The following is a 25,961-nucleotide window of genomic DNA, read 5'->3' on the forward strand; positions in this document are numbered from 1 at the left end:
GAGTCTTCAACAGTTTATTAGAAATAATGTAGACATTAAAAAATCCCCACTGCTTTGAACACAAATTGAGGTTTTTCAGGCTTATCATAAGCTGGTCAAAAAACAAAAAAAGATCAAATAGTGTATTAACATTTTGTCACTCGCTTTCATACCAACAGTGCAAATACAATTTGGTCTAAATGTACAGATTGACAAGCAACAACGTACAGACTCTTACCCCACCCCCCATATTGAGATGCAAGAGCTTTGAGGATCAAACAACCAAATGTACAGGCTTCACCCATGTTAAGTTTTAAGGGGTTGATAGTTTTAGCTAGGATATTTTGAACACTAACTAGTGATTAAATACAACAAAGTGAAGAGCATTGAACATTAGTGGAACATACCCTAAAGACACCCCTAGATGTACAGCATGTTACCAGTTTAATTTTGAAAGCCAATTAAAACATTGCTTCAGCCAGTTCTGTTCCAGGTATAAAATCTGAAACTTTTTAAGTTATCTGCAGTCCACAATGTGAGGGGGAAAGCAAAAATTTACCACTTCATGTAAATTGAGAGTTTCCATTGTAGTATCTTATGACGAGGCAAAGAGGCGTGCGCGCTGTAAACCCTTTTATTGCAACTGTTTTGTATCGATTGCCTATACCTCAATTGGTTTCTTTTTTTGTTTTGTTTTTGGAAGTCTGGAAAATGTTCATGCATATCATTATTGCCTCATGTGGCTTAAGACTGCCCTGAACAATGGTACGCACCAATCAGTGAAGCTACTTAAAATAGGTTGAAGAGGAGTTAAAGGATGCATTTTCTGCCTGTAGAGCTATCAACTCAGGAATTCATATCTCAATTATGAAATGTTGTGATGAAGTTCTTTCCCCCAAGTCCCCAAAGATGCAACTTTTTCTCTTATTCCAGGTCTGGCATTTCTGGAAAATAAATAAAATCAACATTGAATACTATAGAGCAACAGCACAAACGCACTATGATCTATTTTTTAAAGCCCTTGATGTTGTTCAAGAAAAAGTCTTGGTTTTTGCAATCCACACTCTGAACTATTGTAAAGACAAATACAGGAATAGTACACTATACACCAATTATGGCTGGTTAGTTCTAAACATCTCTCATTCCTCTCATGCTGGGAGGAGAAACAGCAGTGCTCACCACTCTACCATCAGAACACACAACCTATGGATCCTCCCTTCTTGGCTTGCAGGAGATTCCCTTGCCCTAAGAGGAGGTTCTAAAACATTTACTCAGTGACAAAAACTAATATACTAAAGGAGGGAGAACAAAGGCTCACAACTTCTTTTCCATCCAAATGAAGGAATTCAGCAATGGTATTTTAGTTAAAACATCACTCAAGTGTTCAATCAACCAGGCCTTTTTGCAGGGAGGCATCAGTCATTCCTAAGTCAAAACCAACTGGGAGTAGAGTATACCTAACAAAACAAGGCAGAGGCCCTATCCTCAGTCAGACCTCTCCTCACCTTACAGTGCACCTGCAATAGGAGGGGAAAAAAATGCAAAGAAATTGCTCTCATGAACATTAATCTTAAGAGATAAACTATTTTTTCCATTCTCTTCGAAGTGCTACATATTAATAGGTTTTTAACCACCTTTGTCCTGAGGAACAATTTGGTAAATATTCATGAGTGTCAGTTTCGCCTAACTCAACCTGAAGTACACAGCTAGTACAAACAAAAGGAACAACTTACTTTCATCATCGCTGTCTGGTGAATCCTAAATGAGAAAGTTAAGAGGTTAGTAAATAAACCAGTTCCTACAGTCACTACTTATACTTTGAAATAAGATTCTACCCAAGATCCAAGGAGTTTACATCACAGGTTCTAAAAGGTAGCAACTATATATCTGGAACTTTTAATGACCTAAACTCAGGACCAAATTTAGATTTAATTTGATAAAATTAACCCATACATAAATACTATAAAGGAATCTTTATCATATGTACATGGCAACTGTTTCTTTACAGAATATATATACAGCTGTGTCTCAAGGACTGAATTTGAAGATGCCATCTGTAATGCATTTCTCCAGCTGGGGGGGAAAATTAAATGGACATTGAATACTTTTATTCACTTTTATTACTCACATCATCTGCTCCATCTACTTCTGGCAAATCTACATCTTCATCACCACCCATGTTGTTCATCATCTAGATAGTAAAAGTCGTCGTCAATGGAAACTTGACATTTTTTAGTTTCAATTCAAACACCTAAATCACAATTCGGGAGGGGGGGGGGAGAAGATACCCACACCTCTAATAGAGCACCTAGCTCATATAGAGACAAGTCTAGCAGCACCTTCAAGATGGTTGGGATAACTCTACAAGCCTTCAAGTGCCAAATTAGGCAACCAGAAGTTGTGTACTCAAAACCCAGGTTAGGGCAGAAGATAGTTGTTTGTGTCTAAAGCGGAAGCAATTAAAATGGCCTATTTCCCACATAAAGAAGTTCAGTCTTTTGTGGACAATTTGTCAAACACTACAGCGAGATCACTGCACCTTTAATTGATCTGTGCCACAAATGCCACCCGGACAAGGTAGTCTGGATGGAAAACTGTCAACAGATGTCTGATACTCTTAAAAGTCAGGCTTATGGCTGAATCAATCCTGCGGACATCAGACTTCCAAACACCTTTTGTTCTTAGCACAGATGCTTTTGAGAGGGGACTGGGAGCCTAAGCTGATGCAAGAGGGGGTGGTTCAGCTACCCCATCCTGTGGCTTTCCCAAGCAGACAGCTGTTACCAAGTAAGCAGAATTGTTCCACCATACAAAAGGAATGCTTCACCATTGTCTGGGTCACAGACAACTAAAGTTTGTCTTTATTTATTTTATTTTATTGGGGGGGGGGGGTTGCGGCTTTTCAGCTTATGACAAGATATATTTCTCTTGTGTAGTCAAATCACACCCAGAACTGGAAACTGCTGCAACAGGCAATTGCCTGAATTTGAGCCTCACTGTATCCCACTGGGGATAATGTACTAGCAGATGCTCTGTCATAAGAATATGCCTAAAGACTTTGTAATCTTAGGAAGGTTCTTTGCTGCATGAATCCTATAATATCTGAAGGCAAAGGTACTTGCAAAAATCAAAAGTACTTTTTGTATACTTTTGCTGTGATTTTACTCTGCCTAGAAGCTATGGTATTCGCAAGAATATATGTTTACCATATGTATATAACTCAGAGAATCTTTGTAAATGAATTTTGCTGTAAATTTGGAATGTTATGGGAAGTTTGTCTGGTATGCAAATACAAACTGTATATTATGAATTTTGGGGTGAAATACCATAACAGGTTTTTAGGAATAAAGACATCTGTTCTGTAATTTCAGCCAAATCAAGGTGTGATGAAAAGGTGGTTTGTGATACCACCAATTTGGGAATATTCCTCTTACTTCAGAAAAGCGATCAAAATTGGACATGTCTTCATCAGAGTCATCTTCCCAGTCTTTCCAGTTGTTGAAGTCCACACTAAGCCAATTGAGCTGTGTATATATAAATATGCATGTTAGGCAGACGCCTCTGAGTGCAAAATACTTATGAAGGTTAAAAACATTCAAAAGTTTGCTTCCTGTGTGCCCCATATCCACAGATGAATTTTCATATTTAGGGACGCACAGAACATGCTGTTCTACAAACTATCCCCTCTGTTTAGGAGAGGTGACTGCATTTGTATAAGAAAGTGACTATGCCACATTTGCTAGGACCTGCCAGCAGAGGATGGGAGGGTGAACTTACCAGGAGCAAGGAAGAAGTCTGAAAATAAATGTGATGTGGCTATGTGACCCAGCATTGACACAGGCACATTAGGGACATCAGGGGGAGAACACTCAGGTTTGGGGCAAAACTCTAGGCATGTTTTAATTTAAATTTAATTTTTAGATTTATATCCTGCCCTTTCCCACAAGTGCTTACGTCCAACTTCTTGCATGTTTGGAGGAGTAACTGCAGGATAGAGAGGAGTAACTGAAACCGGGGGATCCTTACACACGCTGGGGGAGGGAGGGGGGGGTCTGGCATCCATTGACTATGCAATTGTTTTAGTATTGTTTATAAGCTACATAGTGTCTCTCTGGGATAGGAGTGTAAAATTCCAGGCAGCAATCCTTGGGAAAAAGATGCTTCCTTCCCACTACCTAGAACCAATTGGGCTGACTGCCTCTTGGATCCTGACTAATGCACACTGGATTTGTACAGGGAACAGATCCCCTAACCACCCTATCATCCCAACCCAATTGAAGAAAAGTTAAAAAAAAAAACAGTATTTAGAAAATGTACATCCCCCACTCTCTAGACATGTTTTAGTTTTCTCTGTGTTAAGAGGAGTGGTGTTAAAACTGTATGTTTAGAAATGCCTTGTTCTATTTTTCTAACGCCAGGGGTTAAATAAATGGCCCAGAGTCACAGATCTTATGTGCCGAAACAAACTGTGAAAAATCTCGAGTGCAGAACAGATGGCTGGTGACACCAAAAAGTGAAACAGATATAGAAAGAGGACACACAGTAAGAAAAGCTGAAAAGCAGGCTAGAGTTGTACAATGAAACATGGCATACCTTTGCCCTCTCTTTTGTTAATCGTGGCCACGATTGGCCAGATTCTCCTTTTCGTAAACAACATAAAACAGATCTGTCTGTTCTTTTATGCTTGGATTCCTGGGGAGGACATAATTATTTTAACACAGAAGACACAAACGAGATAGACTAGGCTCTTAGAAAACCATGGGATAAACTGGGGTCTGGACTGTCCCCTACTGCAGTTTCCAAGTGGTGCTCATTTGATGGATTGCATTTGAAGAACCACTGCTCCTAATTCTTGCTACAGAAAACAACATATCAAGGTTGCTAGTACCCCTTTTCCTGGACATTATAGCTTCATGCGTGCAATCATGAGGACTTAAATCATGTGAGCTCCAACCTGCAATCCAGCTGAGAAACAGGTTTATCACCTCATCTGTTTGTGAGCATTAGGCTTCAGAGTATACAGGGACCTAAAGCAACTGGGATGGCATTTATCTAACTGATCATGCAACTAGCCACCTCTTATTTGTATTAACTTTTCATCAGGTGAGTTAGACTATACTGAGGTCAAGAACCTCTTGCTGTCAGTACAGGAAAAAATCCATTCCAAAGACAACAGCAAAAGTCTCCAAGTATGGCAGGTTTAACAAAACAGATCATCATCACTGAAAAGCTTTTTAAGACTGGCAGTAAGAGAGAAACAGGCTGCAAATACTGTTCTTTAATACATTAATATCCTGACTTTCTTCCATGGAATTTTCAGGAGGTCTCCTAGACACGGACCAAACCCAAACTTATCTAGATGCAGTAGGGTTGTTGCCTCCAGACCATGCTGCAGGACCATTATTCTAATGGCTGCTACTGGATTATATTTAGAATTCTATAAATAGAGTACACAGAAATAGTCATCAAGTCATATTAGCGAAAATCCAGCTGCTGGCAATGCACACAAAGAAGCACTTCTCTCCACATTACATATGGCTTTCTAGTGAGATCTACCCTATCAAAGCAGTCAGTACAATCCACAACCAAATTTTGATGCCATTGCCTATTTAACAAATTAACAATGTATATCAAGTGCTTTCTTGACATGCTAAAACTGAGCATGAAGTAGGGGAAAGCAACTTACATTTGGATCAATAGAATTATAAAGATCAATTTCATTTAAATGCTTGAAGTTATCATTTCCTCCAAGACAACTGCAGAGAAAGGAAAAAATATTCTTAACACAGTCTCAAAAACAAGAAATTTAAATAACAACCTTTATTCATGGTTACCTGCTTACCTGAATGTAAGTTTAGATTTCTCAAAATTTACATTAACATCTTTACTGTCTTCAACACAAAATTCAATAAAGACATAGTCCCTTCGGTCATACCACTTTGCAGAAGCAGGCTGCCTAGAAAGATGATTCAAGAATTAGATCAAAAATATTCAGTTAACATCTCCATAAAGCAATAAATGACTAAGTGCTCATGGCGTGATACCCTTATTCTCTAATCTGTGTTTTTACTAATATGCTTGTTGACTGTCCTTCCCTAACACCCACTTCTTTTTGCTGTAGAGTCTTTAATCTACACCAAAGACAGACAGTAGCAATCATCACAAAGCTCAAAAAGCCCAGGTACCTGGTCTGGAAACATCCAAGTTTCATGCTAGTGTTTATCAGTGATGCTGCATTTCCCTCCCCACCCTCCAGCACTTCTCTATTCTCATGCCTAGGAATTTTAAGTAGTTGATACAGTTCACCAAGGCATATTTGTCTTACGGTTAGCAACTAAGTAAGATGCTTGACTTGAAATGAAGAGGCTTTGCAGGAATAATGGCCAATGTATTTTGTTTACCACCTGAACTTGATGCTTGTTTAATATGATAACAGGCAGCAAGGCACTGTCTTGAGTTCTATTCAATGTAGATCAATATATGCACAGTCACTCCCAATATGTCTATGTATCTTTTTGATAATTGTCCTCCCCTTGCAGATACAATTTATTGCCATAGCGAATCTTATTACAAGTAACAAAATTTCCAAAGAACCAGAAGACATGGTCCAAGGGGTTTTCCACATTCTAATTTTCCTTGGTTCTAAGTTCCTATTTCTTTGGGGGGATTGGGGGGGGGGGGGGGGCTGTTCCGCAAGCGTTTTGCTCCCTCTAGTGGTTTATTTGATTTACAACAGTTTATTTCCAGCCACTAGAGGGAGCAAAACATGCGTGGAGCAGAAACACACCCCTCCCCCAAAGAAACAGGAACTTAAAAGCAAGGAAAATGAGAATGTGGAAAAATCCCAAGACTAATGGCTCTCAAGCAACTATCTGAACAAAAAACCCAGAAGGGACAGTTATTGCTGTAGCTGACAAGAAAAGCAAAGTCAATACATTTCAAGAGCAGCACTTAATCACAGGCAAATGCATATAAAATCTAGTTTTGTAACCTGAAACATCTTCTATTAAATCTGAATTTCAGGACTTAATGTCTTATCAAACCTAAGCTGTCCTGTTTAATACCTTAAGCAACAAGAGGAAGCCATGGAAAAGACACAAGCAAGGAAACCCAAAGGCTCACGGCTGTAAATTACTGGCAAGCAACAATTTTCAAAACTGTGAATATAATTATTCAGAAATTCCAAACATGCAGAACAATAAAAACAGTTTCATATATGTTTGTTCTTCCAGTCTTCACTTCAACCTAACAAATTCCAAGTGAAACCGGGAGATGACAAACAGCAGTTCAAAACAAGTTCAACTCCACTACAATCATTTCAATGATCCAGAAGCAAAACCAGTGCCCTTCTTCAGAGATTGTCAGAGGCATCAAGGATGAACCCCAATTCTCTAAATTAATCATGGGGCCACAGGCTGGAGCCGGCCGTTTCACACAGAGGCTTCATCAGACATTCATACTGGGGTTGTGCAAATCTTCATATCTTCCCCTAGGAAATGCTGTGTTGCATTTTCCTAACAAAAAGACCAAACCAGTCCAGCAAATTAGGATAAGTCTTTCAGAGAAGGAGAGAAATGGCCAGCTTCAGCCTGCGGCCCCATGATTAACTTAAGAGAACTGGGGTTCAGTCTTGACGCCACTGACAATCTCTGAAGAAGGGCACTGGTTTTGCTTCTGGATCACTGAAATGATTGCAGTGGAGTTGAACTTGTTTTGTCAGGTCAAAGTGAAGACAGGAAGAACAAACATATGAAACTTTTTATTGTTTATTCTGCACATTTGGAATTTTTGAATAATTATAGTCACAATTATAGTAAAATTGTTACTTGCCAGCAATTTACAGCCATGAGCCTTCGGGTTTCCTTGCTTATGTTCAATACCTTAGCATTTAATAGAGTACCGTGTCATACATTTAGTAACTTTTGACGTTTGAATGGCTTAGCTTTACACAGTAATTATAAATATGACTAGTGTAAAAAATAGAACTACATCCTAAGGGGCTTTTCAATTTCTAGAGAAGACTGGGGGGAGGAGATAACAGAAATCAACATGGAGTACAGAAAATTTTCTCCTTCTCAGGGCTGGGAGAACTCAGAGGCATCTAACGAAGTTGATTTGGAACAGCTAAAAGAAAAGTCTTCACACAATGAGTAATTCAGTGACGGATGACTGCCACTAGCACTAGGCTTTAAAAGCAAAATCAAGAAATCCATGGAGGACAGGTCCACTAGTGGCTACCTGCCATGATGACCTAAGGGAATCTCCACATCCAGAGGCAGTAAACCTCTGAATGCCGGTGCCGAGACCTCACCAGCCTTATCTAGTAAGACAGATGTAATATAACAGGCTGAAACATTTTTTTACATGCTCCTTTTTAATTAAACATTTTATTCATCTGAAAAGATAAAATGAGTTAAGTGCTCAAGAACATCAAGTGGTTTTAATTGTTAGTGCAACAGTGAAAGTGAAACACAGTAAAGGTAGTGCAAAGAAAATAAAAGCCCTGATGCAACTAGCTACACATTCTCTTCTGCTTTCAGCTCACTCACCTCTCCCTGGATGAGGAAACCCTCCTGCTTCAGCCTCTCTCCAGTCAGCCATTAGAGACCTCTCCTGACTGCAGCCTCTCCAGAGAAAACAATACTCCCTCTCTAGCTGGGCCTTCTACTTCCTTCCAGGTTCCACCCCTCTGGTCTCCACTGGGCAAATTTTCCCTCCAAACTGCTGCCCACTAGGGACAGAAGAGATCCTGGGAAATATAAGCTACCCTGTAGCTACTCTAAACAGGCTTCCTTGGAGCCTGTAGGCCTCATTAGGCCTAGGAACATGATAATATTTCAGACAGTTAAGCTGCCAGCCCCTAAATAAGGAGCATAAGATCTGACACCTCTACAAGTGCTTTCAAGCTACAAGCATGTGGAAACCCTGCCTTACTTTAAAGTGCTCACATGGGATCCTGAGTTCCTAGGAATCAGTACATGGTAATGAGATACTGTATTACACATTTTGAACATCCATGAACAGTAAGCAAAAATATAGAACCTTACAAATCTATAAGCTCAGCTAAACAAACAGTGCATGGTTATGCCCTGGAACAGCGAATTTTTGTTGCTATGATCTTGACTAGGGATGGGCACAAACCAGATTACAAACCAGGGCTCATCATGAATCAGGCTGATTTGTGACCCTCGTACTTGCAATCCCACAAAATCACCATAGTTTTTGTGATGGTTCCTTCAGCTTGTGGCCGCTGGGTGCTGCAACCCACCAATGAGCTCAGAAGACACTGAAAGGCATTGCTTGCAAGCCAGTTAGACTAAAGGCATCTAACAGATGCAAGCCAGTTTAATGATGCCTTTTGCTCCCCCCCCCCCCCAAAAAAAGTGGTGAATTCACCACTTGCACTCTAAATGGGTTTTGACAGCAGACACTTCTGGGTGAATTTGCCGCTTGGACTCCACTCCCACATGGCACCCACTGTCAAAATCCATTTAAAAGTAATGTTCCCTTTAAATAGGTTTTATGAACCCCACAAACCTGAACTGGTTTGCAAACCAGAAAAGGTTTGAAGCAGTTCATACAACATCACAAACCAGGCCGAACCTCCATTTTCCAATTTCATCCCTATCCCTAGTCTTGACGTAACAAAACACAACGTAGCCAGCACATGTTATTTCATTTGACACAATCAAAACAAAAGCTATAAGAATTAAAGTCATATATAATTGCACCAGTCTCCTCTCTTTAAATTTCAAGTGCAAAAGTAAGAGCTGATTTTGCCCAATTCATGACCAGGGCAGTTTATTCAAAGAGTACAATTCTAGATTGAGAAAAGCAGTTTGTTCAGCATTCCAGTTTCCTAATGCATCTGGGCGTTATTCAAAGAACTCAATGGGAATTTCAAAATACCAACTCAGTCCAGGGGCATGTTGACCAAACTGCTGTAATTTAAACAGTTGCTTTGTTATTTAAGCAAATACATTTTGCTTACTTTAATATTTACAAATTCTTGCAACAAAATTTAAGGGCAGAATCTTCCACTCAAACATCATGGATATATTTCTATACTCTAAAACTGGTAAAAGCTGCAAAATTAAACTTGATCTTAAAGACTGCATATGAAAAGAATTACTACTCTAAAATTATTTAAAAAAATGGGAAGGGGGAAGAATTAACCAGCGACATGGTTAAGATGTTGAATAACTTTATCACATTGACAGAAATTAGGATGCTAAACAGCTTTATCACATTGACAGAAATTATATGAGAACATGAGACAAAATTTCAATTACTGTTTAAAATTAGACTCATAAGGATAAAGATTTTCCTTCCTTTTCAAGTACCTTAAAATTTACAACATCACTTTATACAGCAAATTAGTGAAATAAAAGGATGCTATCAAGCAAATAAAAAATTCTTTCTGACAGAGAAAATGTACAGCTGTAATTAATATCCACATTCTTGCCCTAGCCACCTTCAAACCTGCAGAGATCTACACAAAATGAGCATAACCAATTCAATAGCTTTAACTTACAATTAAAACACGGAACACCTACTGTTATGTTAAATTTATGTTGATTTTGTAGCAAAATTATTTTATGGCTGGAACCACAGTAGAAAAGTGGCTAGTATGAATAAACACAATACTGTTACATTTGGACAGTGATTCAGCAATTCAGCCTGTTTTTATTGCATGTTCTCTTATCGAGCACAAGTGCTAAAGTTACAATAAAATATTTAAATCAGGCACTGGAGAGTTTTCTTTGGCTTTAAGGAGCAATACCAAAAATTTAGCAAACAGACTCCTTTTTCAGCCTTTACAGTTTCGGAGTTTCATATTTTAATAACTATCTTCTAATTATTCTACCACCATCCTAACTTCTTTATACTTAATTTTATTAAAGCTATGGCACAGTAATATATAAATAAATGTACATTGTGGCTAATCCTTACTGTCACCATTGTGGCTAATCCTTACTGTTAAACCAGCCTCTAGCTCAGCTTAACTCATCTCCAATTTCTTATGATTCCAATAGTGCTTTTAAAACCTCCATCTCACTGAGTGCCTGCTACAGAAATTAATTTATCCACTACCACTGAAATTATAAAGTTAAGTTTGCATATATACAATCAATGACAGACTTACGTTTTACAACAAAGCATTTTGATGTAAAATAAGTAAGCTTTGGATTGCATCAGCCAGCTTTTTCATTCAACCTCCACCAACCCCCTTCCTTATTAAAGGCCGCATTCCACATGACTTTAGTCGATGCAAATCCCAAACATAGCCTTTTTAATGGTCAAAGGAAACCTCTTCCTTCCTCTTTCACCAGTGGAAAAGCTGGTTGAATTCAACCCTTTGTACTTCCACTGAGAATTGCTGAGAGATGCTACAATAAAACCAGAGCTGACGATCAGGCACCAACCACAATGAAAATTTCAGCAGCCGTTGCAACCTGGAACTTGAGATTTGTCAAGCCCTGGTTTACATCAGTGGTTACCCTCATCCTAAAGGCAAGTAGTGCATCTGTTCACATCTCCCATCACATAATAATTTCTGCTTTTAACCAATTACGCAACTTGTTCATGAATCGTAACACTAGCTGCACAGATTTTTCTCCTCCATCAAGCCAATATTCTCTTCTATGAAGCTGGGTCAAACATTTTGATGATACAACACATACTTTAGCTCCAAAGAATATACAACCATGTCAGCATTACAAAACAAAGAGTACGATAAGTTCCAAGCATGCTTTCCATTCTTTTAGGAAAGACCACTGTAAAATAAGTTTGTGCCAAAGATTCTTTAGGATGCCAACAAGAAGTCATTTGATTCAGCTCACTGAAACTGTATATTATTTCTTTTTTTAAACAAGAAATCATTGTTCTAAGGGCTGCTCTACAAAGTTATTTCCCAAAACAGTGGTTTTTGTCCTTCAGGAAATTTTTTCCGTTTTAGAAAGGAACATTCACACTTACTGTGAAGGTTTCCTCTGCTGAGGGAGGGGCATCTTGACATGGATGATTCCCATCTGTCCATCAAGGAGGCAGGACTAAAATTCTTCCAGGATTTCTGTCTCCTGGGCAGAGTAATCACTACCCTCAGTTTGGTAACCCCAAAGCAGTGTCTATACTAAAATACCAAGTACCGTATTTTTCGGACCATAAGACGCACTTCCCCCCCCCAAAAAAAAGTGGGGGGGAGTGTGTGTGTCTTATGGAGCGAAGGTACCTTCCTTGGGGGGGGGGGGGGAGAATCTGTTGCCTCTGCCTCTGATCCCGGCGCTTCCCCCGCGCCGGCCTGGCTCCAGCTTCTTCCAGCAAGCGCTGGGATCGCTCCACACTGCCCCCACCGCAAACCCAGCGCTTCGCGAGCGCCGGCTGCAGAGAGGGCAGCGTGCTTCCTCCGTGCCTGTCTGCCCGGCTCCAGCTCTGACGCTTACAGCATGCGCCAGGATCGCTCCCTCCGCCCTCCGATCCCAGCGCTTGCTTTAAGCATCAAAGCTGGAGCCAGGCAGACAGGCACGGAGGAAGCACGCTGCCCCCTCCACAGCCGGCGCTCGCGAAGTGCTGGGTTTGCGGAGGGGGCGGGTGCTTCCTTCATGCCTGTCTGCCTGGCTCCAGCTCTGATGCTTAAAGCAAGCACCGGGATCGGAGGCGGAGGCAGCGGATCGCCCCCCAGGAGGAAGGTGCATCCTATGGTCCGGAGCGCCTTATGGTCCGAAAAATACGGTAAATCATTCAACATTTTAGGAAATAGGAAACAGAACAAACAAGGAGGCATTAACATGGAGAAAACAGCTTTTCCTGCCATGCAAATCAGAATGGAACAAGATGCCCTCCCTTCCTCAAAGCAGAATAAGTGCTAATGTTCCTTTCTTGCTCTGAGAGGGAAGGCAGCTTGACATGGGAAATCCAACAGCAGTTGCACCAGGTGGGAAAACCAGTTCACTTGCACCACTTACTGTAATATTCTTCTTTTGAAGTCAGCTGAGCAAGCAAGGATATTCATTTTGTAGGCTCTGATGAAGGTCAATAGAGATGACCGTGTAGCTGCCTTAAAAGATTTCCTCAATGGAAGCTTCAGCATTCAATGCAGTGTTAGTTGCAGCACTGTGAATGGAGTGAGCTGTGGTTCCAGGGGGTAGCTGGAGCTTGCTATCTTAGTAAGCATGGGAGATGCACTGCCTCAGACATTATTAACACTCTAGACATTTTCAGCCCCTTGTTAGGTGAACTCACTGAGATAAAGACAGAGTGTTTTGTTGACATAGGCTACTCTTGTGAGAAAATTGACTATGTGAAGTTATCTGGATACAGACCATCCATCAAACTCTGGGACCACTGTAATCAGGGCTGCCATTTGTCTGTGTAGCATATTTTGGTTGACAAAAGGGATGGGAACAGAATGGGAAAATTGTGGTTGGTGTTGGTTCTTCGTTTGTTTTACTGCCTGAACTAGTGCTTTGTTTTGTGGTTCACATGGCTGCCTAAGCCATTTGTGGTTTGTTTGGTTTGTGAGGTGAAAATTCACCAGGAGTTTCAGCAGACTCTCCTCAAAGTTTGGCAAAGACTGGATTTGGAATGCCTCTAAAGCAGGTGTCCCCAAGAAAGCTCAGCTTCAGCTCTAACAATTAATTCTTCACTCTTCATGCAACAAAGTGAAAGTAGCAGAGTCAGGATGTCTTCTCCCATAGAGTAGAATGGGAGCTCCGTTATTGGCTCCAGAGCTGCCAATCAAGCTATGGACAACTGCTACGGGCATTTCCAGGGGTCCCATATGTCCACTCCCAGAGTTGCCTAGGAACTGACTGAATTAGTGCCAGGCTGCCTGAAAAGCAAACTGCAAAAATGAACCAAACAAACCCGTTTAAAATGAACCGCAAATCAGCCTGATTCATGCGTGAATCGCAATCCATGGATCAGTCTATGCCCATCCCTAGTTAACACAATTTGCAGGAACTCCAGAATTTATTGTAACAGGGGAGAATGGATCTACGTATTTCCATTTCAACCATCTGGCATATGCCTTCCATTAAGAGTTATAAATTTTTGATATCTACAGACTAGAGAAGGGGTGGCCAACGGCAGCTCTCCAGATGTTTTTTGCCTACAATTCCCATCAGCCCCAGCCAGTATGGCCAATGGCTGGGGCTGATGGGAGTTGTAGGCAAAAACATCTGGAGAGCTACCGCTGGCCACCCCTGGACTAGAGTGATACTTGATTCTTGCAGAACAGTCTTTAGAGTCTTTCCCTTTCCATTCCCATGCAGCCAGTAGTGTAGCCATGCTGGTTCTGTGTGCCATACCAACTACAATTTTCCAAGGATTTTCTACTGATGCTCCACTGATGCTGAAAACCAGAATCTGAGCAGCCAACTGAAGACTATGCAGATCAACATTACTTTTTCTTGCCTCAATTTCCTCAGCATCTTTGGTTGTAGTGAAAAAGGTGGAAAGGTTTAAAGGATGCCTGGTAGCAGGGGGACATTAGAGCATCTGTTTGCTCTGCTCCCCCCAATCTGGGTCCTTAAGACAAAGCTGGGTACATGGTGATTAAGGTCTGAGACAAAGAATGGGTTGCAGAAGCATTTCACAGTCTGTAGGAATATCTCCCATTTGAGACCACTAGCACATTTTGCTCACCCTTGGTGTGCTCCGCATATGGACAAGGTTCTGTTCTGAACAACATATGCTCAATGCTATCTCTGTGTGTAGGGTTGAAGACGTGGACCCTGCCCTGTTTGTCTATGTAAGTTTCAATAAGATATTGTCTGTTCTTACTAAGACATTATTACTCCTGATTGCATCATAGAACACGACTAGGGCCGGTATGATTGCCCTGATCTCAGGAAGGTTGATGTTAATCTTCCTCTCGACAAAGTTCCAGGTCCCTGATGCAGATTCTCCCAGACATGTTACCCTCAAGCCTATCAGGCACACATCTGTAAGTATCTGGATTATGAGAGGCTTTATGAATTCCTTGCCCTTGCTCAGGTTGGATCATGGGATCCACAATGCAAGGCCCTGTTGAAGAGGGCAGGTAAGAATCAAGGGAATGTCCACCTTTTGAAGGATCTGCTGCTGGAAAAGTCTCAATAACCACTGCACTACCTATGGTACTGAGTCCAGGCAAGCAATCATTAAACCTTGCCATCTTGCCAGAGTCATTACTGATGATGACCTGGAATTTATCAGTTGTCTTGCCATGTCTGAGATTTTCTGGATCTTCTCTGGCAGGTACAGCGTTTACAGGGCAATCTGTTGTGATTCTCAGGTGGTCTATCTGCTAAGGTGCAATCAGATTGCTCTTAATTGAACTGATAAGGAATCTATGGTGGGCTAGACATTGAGTGGTAGACAGAATGTCTGTGTGTGTTTGTATTAGGCATGGCGATCTGGTTAGTAGGTAATCCAGGAACAGATGAACATGGATTCCTTGACACGGAAGAGCTACCAAGGTCATAATCACTTGGAGAACACCCTTGGGGCCAGAGTTAGTCTGAAGAGTAGGACTTTGAACTGGTAGCATATCTTGTTGTAGGCAAATCTCATTAATCTGTGGTGAAATAGAAGAATGGAAATGTGGCGATATGCCATGGCGAGGTCTACAGAAACCATGAAATCTTGTAGGCAAAGCACTTTCATGAGAGTGTCTCCATCCTGAAGCGTTTGTGGATCACAAATATATTAAATACTTTAAACCTAGCATCACTCACCAATCCTCCTTTCTCTGTGAAGAAAACTGAGTAAAGCCCTAATAATGCTTCACAGTTAGGGGCCAGTTCAGTGGCCTCTATGTTTACTAGGTGATGAAAATAAAGGAACCTTTCTAGTGGGAAAATTCCAATTTTATTGCATATCCCATTTTTATTATTTCCATTACCCACTGGTCCATGTTGGACTGACTTCACTGAGGGAGGAAGTGAGATAATCTTCCTACTTGTGGGAATCTGGTGCCATGTTCTCTTTTATTAGGGCTTATTTTCTTTACAGGAATTAAAGGGCTGTGGATGGTTGGGTTTTTTCACCCTTTTCAATGTTGGAAAAATGCTTGTCTGTTCAAATTGGGGTGTTTTTGGTCACCCCCGCAGCAAAGAAGAGTATGCTGGCTTCAAAAAGAAGGTAGTGCCTTTTATCACCTCTCCTGTAAAGTCTAGGGTAGGACTGTCAAACTCATTTGTTATGAGAGCTGGATCTAACATAAATGAGACCTTGTTGGGCCAGGCCATGTGTGCAGAGATAGAAGCTTTATAAAGGACACAGACACAATTAAAGATTTCAAAAAAGCATTTAAAATAAAACATGCTTAAAACGTTAGCACTCATTGGTCCTAAAGGTGCTTTCTTTGTATTTCTCTCATGAGATCCAGGGAACTGGGCAAAGGAAGCTCTGGCTCTTTCCTTCCTTCCCCAGGGAACCAGGAGGGGGAGGAGCCTCAGCCAACAAAAGGAAGAGAGGTTTGGCTCAGTAGTTCTGCTATGCAATTGAGAGAGCCTGGCAAAACAAGCTCTGCTTCCCCCCCTTCCTCCCCAAGAGACAAGCCTCAACCAATGGAGAAAATAGAGGTTTTGCTCTGAAGCTCCTGTGCAACTGAGCAAGCCTGGTAAAGCAGGCTGTGATGTAGAAGGAAGCAAGAGAAAGGAGGAAGCAGATGACAGCCAATTGCTGGAGGGCCTGATAGGAGCCCTCTGGGGGCCTGATTCAACCCTCGGGCCACATGTTTGACACCCATGGCTTTCTTCTTACCCTTGGTTTCTACCAGGATGTCATCCAGATTGTCTCCAAAGAGTTTACTTTTCTGAAATGAAAAGGACTCTAATATTAGCTTGGAATGGTAATCAGCTTGCCAAGCTCCAAGCCACAGGCTTCTACATGCCACTACTGCCATCACCGTAGCACTGGAGGAAAAGAACAGCGAGACCAGAATGGCATTAGTTGTAAATATGACTGCTCTAAGGAGCCTACTGGCACCTTTCCTGGTGTTTTTGTTCTCCTCCAGTACAGCTGAACTAGCTTCCTAGCCCAAACAGTAAAAGCCATCATGTACAGAGTTGATGTGGTTGATGCCCTAATTGCAAGGGCTGAGGCATCATGGGCTTTTCTGAGAATGTAATCTAACTTACATTCCAGTTGTTCACATAGGAATCTGTCCTCATCTTTAGTAACCAAGGCCCCTGAAAGAAGAGTTATGACAGGAGCATCCACTAATGGAACCTGTAAGAGACCCATAGTACAGTAAGGCAAATACCCTTTCAGGGGTTTTTGCTAAATCGAGATTTTTTATTAGAAAGAGTTTGCCTAGTCCTCTTTCATTTGGTCCTCCTAGAATTCTGGAAACCACACTTCTCCCTCACAACTAGGAATCTAGATGGGGGGAAATCATTGTTGCTCGTGGTTTGGCTTTAGGACTGGTTTCTCCTTCTCCAGCCTTTGGGGGCTCTAAGAGAGACAGTGTGTCAGAACTGGGAACTTCAAAAGAAAACGCAGGACTTTGTTTCCAAAAGTTACAACATTTATTGAGAACTCAGTTTCAGTCAAGAAGCAGGTTGACTCTGATAGCCTGTGTGACTATTGGCACATTCTTTATACATGGATAGCACAAACAATAAAACCCTTTCTCACACTTTGGGAGACAGTTGTCTGCTCCCAGGCCCCTTATCTTCAGACGCGGAGGAAGGAACCCCGCTGCCCTCCCCTGGCATGCCGGCTTCAAAGGACACCTGCAGATGTTTCCCAGGGGCTATCAGTCACCCTTCAGTGGTTATTGCGTGTTTGAAAGGCAAAAGCACTTGGTTAGTAGGCATGAATGCAAAGGCAATGTGTTAGCAGGCTTTTTCAACATGGAGTCAGTTATGCTAACTCTACACAGTCAATCTAGGCAAGTTACAAGTTCTGACACAGTGTCTTAGCTAATAGTCCTTGATAGTCGTCTTTGTTAAAGGGATGTTTGGATTGCTCCAGCACTATTACCTCCTCCCCAGACATTTCCCCTTCTTCCTTACTGGAAGAACTGTTGAACTTCTCCCAGTCCCAATAGGAGGGGGCTGGGTCACCATGAGGAGTGGGGGGTCTGTGCACTGCCATATTTATGTGCTGCTTTAATCAGCCAGAGCTGGTGCTCTGCACTCTGTCATGTCTGAGGAATCTTCCCCACTTCCTTGCCTAAACAGTCCATGGGGGAGGGTGGAGAGACATGATCTGAAGCACCTTGAACAGTAACTTTCCAGGCTCCATATATGGAAGATGCAGTTTGTTTTTGCAGAGACTGGACTGTCTAACATTGCATGGCAAAGCCAACTTACTATCTCCAGAAGGGATCCAGAAAATGGGGATTGGGAAGGAGGACAGGCATCTCTAACTTGCTCTGTGGTGGTGCTCCACTGTGGCTATGAGCGCTGAGACCAAGTATCCACCACCTTTATTGGCAAAGAGGACCTTCCCACCTGAATAGGCTGTTGCCATTGCAGTGTTCTCCAAGGCACAGTCAAATTGTGTGGCATGCTCCTCTTCAGGTCTGTGCCTGCTCAACTGCACTGGGGAGAAGTTCTTTCTTCCCATTTTTGGGTAGACAAGGTGATCCCAATCCTTTGGTACTGAAGCCATCTGAGGCTTTCTTGACATTCTTGATGTTCACAAACTCTACCCTCAGAAGTGGGAAGCAAGGAGCAGGCAAAAAAAAGAGTACAAATAAACGAGAAAAATTAGGTATAAAAACATAGAAATAGAAGTATTAGGTGTCTTCTGCTGAGTAGCTCCTATAAAAGCCTGCTCTCCTTAATGAGGCAAGGTAGTGGGAGACTGCCCAAGAGATAGGAAATGGGGAAGAATTTTAGACCTGCCTCCTTGAGGGACAGATGGGAATCACCCAATGTCAAGATGCCCTCAACCTCAGAGCGAGAATGGGTATGGGAGTACATATATGAAGTACTGGGAGGTCTGCTGTGCTTCTGTGACACTTTAGGAACCGTGTGTGTGCCCTAACACTCACCCAATACTCACCCAACATTCTCTTTCAACTATACACTGCAGGGGGAAATTTAGTCAAACCACCATCATAACTTTTAGGAAGTTCATAAACAATTGCTGATTTTAGAGTAATCATAGCATGCCCTGGAAGTTTCAGAACAACCTTACACAAACATTCCTCTAAACAACCAATTGGGGTAAAAACTGCAGTTATGTTTCTAATCTACAGGACATATTCAGTAGATTTCTGCAGGAGTAACTCCACTGATCAACAAACTAGCTGGTATAAAGCTATGAACTTCTACATCTGATATGACTGGCCATAGTTTATGAAAATGTTGCAGGTATCTATATTAGATAGTTCACAGGTCAAATAACCAATTAAATGGCTTTTATTGGTTAGAGTGCTGGATTAGGAACTGAGAGAAACAGGTTTGAATCCCTATTCTGCCATGGAAGCTTGCTGGATGACTGTAGGCCGGTCAGTCACTCACACACCCTAACCTACCTCACAAGGCTGCGGATATTAATAAAGTGGAAGAGAAGAAATTGCTGTAAGCCACTTTGGGTCAAAAGTGGGGAAAAGGTGAGGTATAAATGCAGTCAATAAAGACTACACTTCTATCTATGCACCAAGTCAAAAGAATAAAGAGTCTAATTGTTACTACTGCTCCATATTTGTGTCTCCTGTTTCCTGGCATGGTTGACAAGCTTTATGACAGGAAATCATAATATCTTCTATTTGTTTAAACCCCATCTACACACCATATCAAAGGGATAAACAGCCTAACTGTTGCTACTATTCCATATTTGTGATTCCCATTTCCTAGCATGGTTGAGGCATTTTATGACAGGCAATCATAATACTCCCTATGTGTTTAACCCTATTTCTTGTAACAATGCATTCTTATCCACCTAAAACTTTGAAATACAGTGGGAAATAAAACAAGTTTAGTTCCATATGTGATGAACTTGTGTTTGATTTATAACTTGCTCTTCCCACAAGGGCCCAAAGCAAGCAACATTCTTTAATCCAAACCACTTAATACAGAAGACAAGTGGCAACATGCAAAGGGTGGCTCTCATCCTGCTGTATTCCAAGCAGGGCAGTAACTAACATCTCACTCAAATATCTCTGCTCTCTTCTATTTACACACACACTTCCTTTTATTACACTGGCCTCTGGCCACCATACCCCCTTCACCTCTCTCTCACGTGCACCTTGCAACACACAAGTCTCTATCCAACTTTGCTCTCACAGCCATGTACACGTCACTTCATTTGCAAACATAATCAACAGTTTACTACATTTATACTTATTACCCTCAAACATCTACCTGTTCATGCAGATGCCCCTATCCTTTATTGATATTACTCCATTGTTCTATGATGTAAGCATACCATGGATCCTCATGGCAATCCATTGCTCTTAAAAAGGGTTAGCAAATCCCTACCAGGACAATGCTTCTAAGACTTGAAGCAGCATCTCAGTTCCTGCTGTATCTAAAGTTACCTATATATCAGGGCTGCCAAAAGCCATCAAGGGCCCCCTACTCACATCATCCAGGCCCAACTCAAAAATCATATGAAAGGGAACATTACACAGCTGTCTGCACAGCCCCCAGAATTTTGTTCCCCTATTCCCTGCCTCTTGGCAACTTGGTTCCCTGTACCTTGCTGTGTTGGCCCTTTTCCTCTGATAAAAATAGCTAGACATTATTACTTAAAAGGGGGACTACAGTTTGGGCAAGTCAAGGTTTTGAGAGATTATTTTTTCATCCTATAGAAGAGCAATTCCTTCTTAAAACAGCCTTTCAACAATTCACAGAATCATAGAGTTGGAAGGGACCTCCAGGGTCATCTAGTCCAACCCCCTGTACAATACAGGAAATTCACAAATACCTCCCCCCCCACATACATACATCCCCAGTGAAACCTGCTCCATGCCCAAAAGATGGCAAAAACCTACAGGATCCCTTGATAAACTGGCCTGGAGAAAAACTGCTGACTGACCCCAAAGTGGCATCCAGCATTTCCATGGGCATGTAAAAAAGGGCCAAGAGAACTAAGCACTGATGCAACCCTTCTTGCCCTCCTTCTCATGATTTGTCTAATTCACAGAATCACCACTACTGTCAGATGGCTATCTCTTCTCTGCTTAAAAACCTCTAGAGAAGGAGAGCCCACCATCACTCGAGGAAACCTGTTCCACTGAGGAACCACTCTGTCAGAAGTTTTTCCTAATGTTCAGTCAGAAACTCTTTTGATTTAATTTCAACCTGTTGGTTCTGGTCCAAGCTTCTGGGGCAACAGAAAACAATTCTGCACCATACTCTATATGACAGCCCTTCAAGTATTTAAAGATGGTGGTCATATCACCTCTCAGTCATCTCCTCTTCAGACTAAACATACCCAGCTCCTTCAACCTTTCCTCAAAGGACTCGATCTCCGCACCCCTCACCATCTTCATTGCCCTCCCTCTGGACACATTCCAGATTGTCTATATCCTTCTTAAATTGTGGTGCCCAAAACTGAACACAGCGATGCCATCACTTCATGTGATCTGGATATTACTGTGGATACAGAAGTATAATTTCAAATATATATTTAATTTCAAATATTTTTCATGCCATAAACCAGCTATTTTTATCCAGAGAATTACTTCAACTGCTCATCTATAACAGTACTAGTAATTTAGGAGTAGTAATCTAGTTGCAGAGCACAACTAATAACAATTCAGCCGCCCTGAGCCTGCTTCGGCGGAGACAGCAGTATATAAATCAAATCAAATAAAAAAAAATAAAAACTGGCAAAATGATGGGATGGGGAACCAGTCCAATTCTTGGCAATTCCCTCCCCCGCTCCACAGAAGAGCTGCTGACTACAGGCAGTTTGTATTAACAAACAGAACCCACTGAGTCTCAAATGTACCCCCATCTGCCTATTCCTGTCTTATATTTCAATTTTTTGTTACACTATAGTGTGACAGAACTTGGGGAACTGGTTTTGCTTTCACTTATACAACGAATACTATATATCAAGTTCTCACCATAAGCATTGCCCTACAATTCCCTTTATGCTATGTAATTATTTCATTTTGGTTTATCCTTTTAGCATCTGCATTCTGATCCTGTCGGTTAGATTTGTGTGATGTCTGCTAAAGAATGGCATCATCAGTCCATCAGTAGCTGTCAATAGCTTAATTTGGATGTAAAGTTTCCTATTCTTCAAACCATGCTGCTACAAGCTCCTGTACCCTCCTTGTCACCATGGCTTTCAATAACCAAAATTTGCCATTATATCTTACTTTTAGTACTGATCCAGATTTCACCAAACCATATTATGCAAATACACTTCAAATCATGGTTTACACACAATCTTGGTCAGTATTAAGTAGTTAGGTCAAGTTCAGACAAAGAAAAACATGTTATCGGATTTATATTCCACCCTCCACTCCGAATGGCTCACAATCTCCTTAATCTTCCTCCCCCACAACAGACACCCTGTGAGGTAGGTCCTCTCACAGCAGCTGCCCTTTAAAGGACAACCTCTGCCAGAGCTATGGCTATAACCCAAGGTCATTCCAGCAGCTGCAAGTGGAGGAGTGGGGAATCAAAACCGGTTCTCCCAGACAAGAGTCCGCTCACTTAACCACTACACCAAACTGGCTCTCTACAGCAAGTCACAGAAGGAGCAGGAGAGAATCCAAGTACAAGGGCATGAGTGGCTGAGTCTGAGACATGTTCTGCCTGAACATTTTAAATGCATGCAAACCTGCTATGAATATCCTGTTTGCAGGATTACTGCTGACAGCATGATATTCCAGCAGCTAATGATTTCATCTGCATTCAGTAATAAACAAGTCCTACATAAGCATGGCCACCATTCTAATTAAGATCAACAATAACAAGTTTGACTTATCTTTAGAAGAACTACTGGTCAATAAAAGATTCAAACTGATTTAAAAGATTTTAACTGAATCCTCATGCATGGGTTCTGTCTTGTTAGCAACTACAAACCATCATATACAGAAATTTCCAATTATAGTATCAACTTGCTTAAAAACCCAGAATGCTGTTTTCCCCTGTGCATGCTATAGTACACACAGGTACCAGATATATAAGTTTAGCTGAGGATGTACTTGGTGGGCATTCCCAATGGATGATGCTGCTAGCAAGGAAGTGTCATCAAACCATAACAAAGACAAGCCTTGCTTCCAGTACACTTTAACATCTAAACTGGAGAAATTTTATCAAGGTCACTAAGTATGTTCAGAGTCAAAACATCTCCAGGCTACTCCACATACATGTTTATTGCTTTAAGGCTAATCGCTGAAATAATTAATGCAACTAAATTTGATTTCACTCATAGGTTTCAGACAATATGTTCAATCTACTTTTCCTTCTCCTGACCCAAGTTATGCCTAGAACAGGGTGTCTCTGAGCATTGCTTCCTTCCACACACTTAATTCTACTTTCTGAGCTTTTCAAAGCAACACCAACAAGGTTCAACAGGTGAGTGCATACAGATCTTTGCATAAAAGCATGTACGCATAGCTGCTCAGATGCACAAAGATCCATTAAGTGGAGGCACATCAGTGGAGGCACTAACCCAACACCAACATTGAAAAAGAAATAGAGCAGAACATCTGACACCTTTTAAAACTACATATAGGGAAACAAAGCAGTAACTCTTCCAAGAAGGATGTGACAAGAAGAATGACTAACATACCTTCTAGCTTTAGAGATGCCAAAAACCAAGAAGTTGAAGTTCACAGCATTTTCTATTTTTATAAAGAGATATTAGAATGAGCAGCAATGACAAGTGCTTACTACTCTGCCTCACCTTAAGAAAATGGAAACTGATGCAAAGCCTGAAAATATTAAGACCTAGTACTTGCAAAACCTCAGCACTTTCCTAAATGTCTCTGAAGAAACCAGATATATTCACATCTACAACTATAACTAGCTTCCTTCCACAAGTCACTTCACGCTTCTCTTCCCATGAACTTCCCATGGTCAATCCTCAACTGGCCTCAAGCACTCAAACCCATTTTACTCCTACCTGTACTGGATTACATCCCTCAAATTTATTAGAGCCCATACTCTACAAACAGCACTTCTAAAACCCACTGCATTCATCAGCTCCCCTTCTCATATGTTGCATTTTATAGTTCTTGCTTTGCTACAGGTCCCTTCTTCTTCCCACCCCTCTAACCCTCCCGAAACCACGTCTATCTCCCCTCCTCCAAACTGAAGATGAACTTCCAGTTTCACTCTTCTTCGAGGAACAACTACCTAGACAACTAAATCCCCGATCTCAGTATTTTTCGAAGCCTATGGCTGCAGTCCTCAAGCTTTGCTGAAATCGTTAAACGTAGTTTGGAATTGTGAACCCAGGTTTGCGCTTTCATCCTGTGAACGGAACGGTACCTCCTCCCCCACACACGTGTTTTCCTTTCCCAGAACTTTTAACCCCTAGGCCCAAAGGCTGCCATTTAAGCACCGCTGAATTACAACTGGGAAGGAAGACGAAAGCCTCTTTCAGGAAGAGCCACCCTCCGATCTAGGAGGCCTTCCTCCCTAATCCGCGGCATGCCTGGCAACTCTGTACTTCTCCAAGGCGAGGTGAAAAAACACCCTACAACCACTCAGGCGCGACTTCTATTTGCTCTCCTCTTGCAAGTTGAAGTACTTGAGCCGTGGCACTAATTAAACCCCACACGTTGGGCCCACATCCACCCTTCGCTCCAAACTCCTGGTGCTCTTCCCACTTCTCCCCTCCTCCTAAACTACTTTCTTTGAGGGAGCGGGAAGCGGGGAGCTACTTCCGGTTCCCCACACCCAATATAAACCCAGATCCATTTCCATCCTTCCCAACCCAGCAAGTTCATGCCGCCCCGTCTCACTCACATGGTGAACGGCGTCAGCGGCTCCGGTTCGTACTCCCTTATCTCTCTTTCCTGCGTTTTTTCTTCCTGTCCCGGTATCTTCAAGGGGCTCCGCCGGGGAAACGAAGGCGGGACTGGAGGACTCTTGGCAAGGACGAGGCGGCTGCGGCTCCTTCTCAAGGCTCAAAGGCTCAGGCCTATTACCCACAAAGCACCGCGCGCGCGCTCTCCCTCCCTCTTCAGTCAACGGCTACTTCCCAGGGGCTAGTGACGCAGCAAAATACCCTCCCTTCACCATCACCCAGCACCACCGAGTTACCCTAAAAGCGCATGCGCTTTACCCGCCAACACCTTTACCGCTTCGCTGCCTCAACGGCGCGCAGACTAGCGCTGCCAGGCCACTTATTAGTGCGCGTGTGCCTTAACCCCCCCTCCCAAACCACCGCCTCCTGCTCCTCCTCAGTGCGCGTGCGCTTTGTGTCTTTCGCGCACGTTCTCAGACTTTACAGTTCAACCCACAAGTTTGCGCGTGCGCATTGCCATCTTTCGCGCATGTTCTCGTTCTCTCTAGATTTTCCAGGTTCAGAGACGAGGCGCATGCGCTGAACAAAATATCCTGCTCAAGTTACTAGTTCAACCCTCCCCCTGCCATTTTTTCTGGGGTCAGGATTGGAGTTTAGGCTGCAATACAGTAGACATTTTACCTTCTAAGACTAGGACATACCGAAGATACTGAATAAAACAAAAGCGGGTCATTTTAGTTACTCATATTCTTATGCAAGTTTTAATACAGTACACTGGTTTGCGTGCACACTAGTCGTCCACCAGCTGCGAAGTGTATATTTAGAATACAGATCCACACACCATGCTTAAATTTGCATTAAAAAAAACCCTTTTACTACCCTTCAAACAATCCAACTGCGAGGGCTGCCCAAGAGCTGCTGTTTATAGATGTAGACCCCATACCTTCTTTAAACGTCCATGTTAATTTCTTTAGGAAGATTTATAAAAGGTTCTAGTTTTCATTGATCCATCCTTCACAAGCTGTGGATATATTTAGAAATATTTATTAAATGTTTCTAGTGATCCTTTGCACTTGTGACTTATATACAGTGTGCTAAAT

At 41.9% G+C, this 25,961-nt stretch overlaps 1 protein-coding gene across 1 annotated transcript; it reads right to left on the reverse strand.

Moving 5' to 3' along the window:
• PTGES3 (prostaglandin E synthase 3) lies at window positions 1-25,350 on the reverse strand. The gene is made up of 8 exons (XM_060253443.1): window positions 24,861-25,350; window positions 5,822-5,935; window positions 5,666-5,735; window positions 4,573-4,671; window positions 3,414-3,503; window positions 2,108-2,170; window positions 1,713-1,737; window positions 1-923 (listed from the first exon to the last, which is right to left on the reverse strand). Coding segments are annotated over exons 1-8 (483 nt in total). The 5' UTR covers window positions 24,863-25,350; the 3' UTR covers window positions 1-903.
• Between the last annotated feature and the right edge of the window lie 611 nt (window positions 25,351-25,961).

Source organism: Heteronotia binoei, chromosome 13, assembly GCF_032191835.1.
Source record: "Heteronotia binoei isolate CCM8104 ecotype False Entrance Well chromosome 13, APGP_CSIRO_Hbin_v1, whole genome shotgun sequence".
In the NCBI taxonomy this organism is placed as follows: domain Eukaryota; kingdom Metazoa; phylum Chordata; class Lepidosauria; order Squamata; family Gekkonidae; genus Heteronotia; species Heteronotia binoei.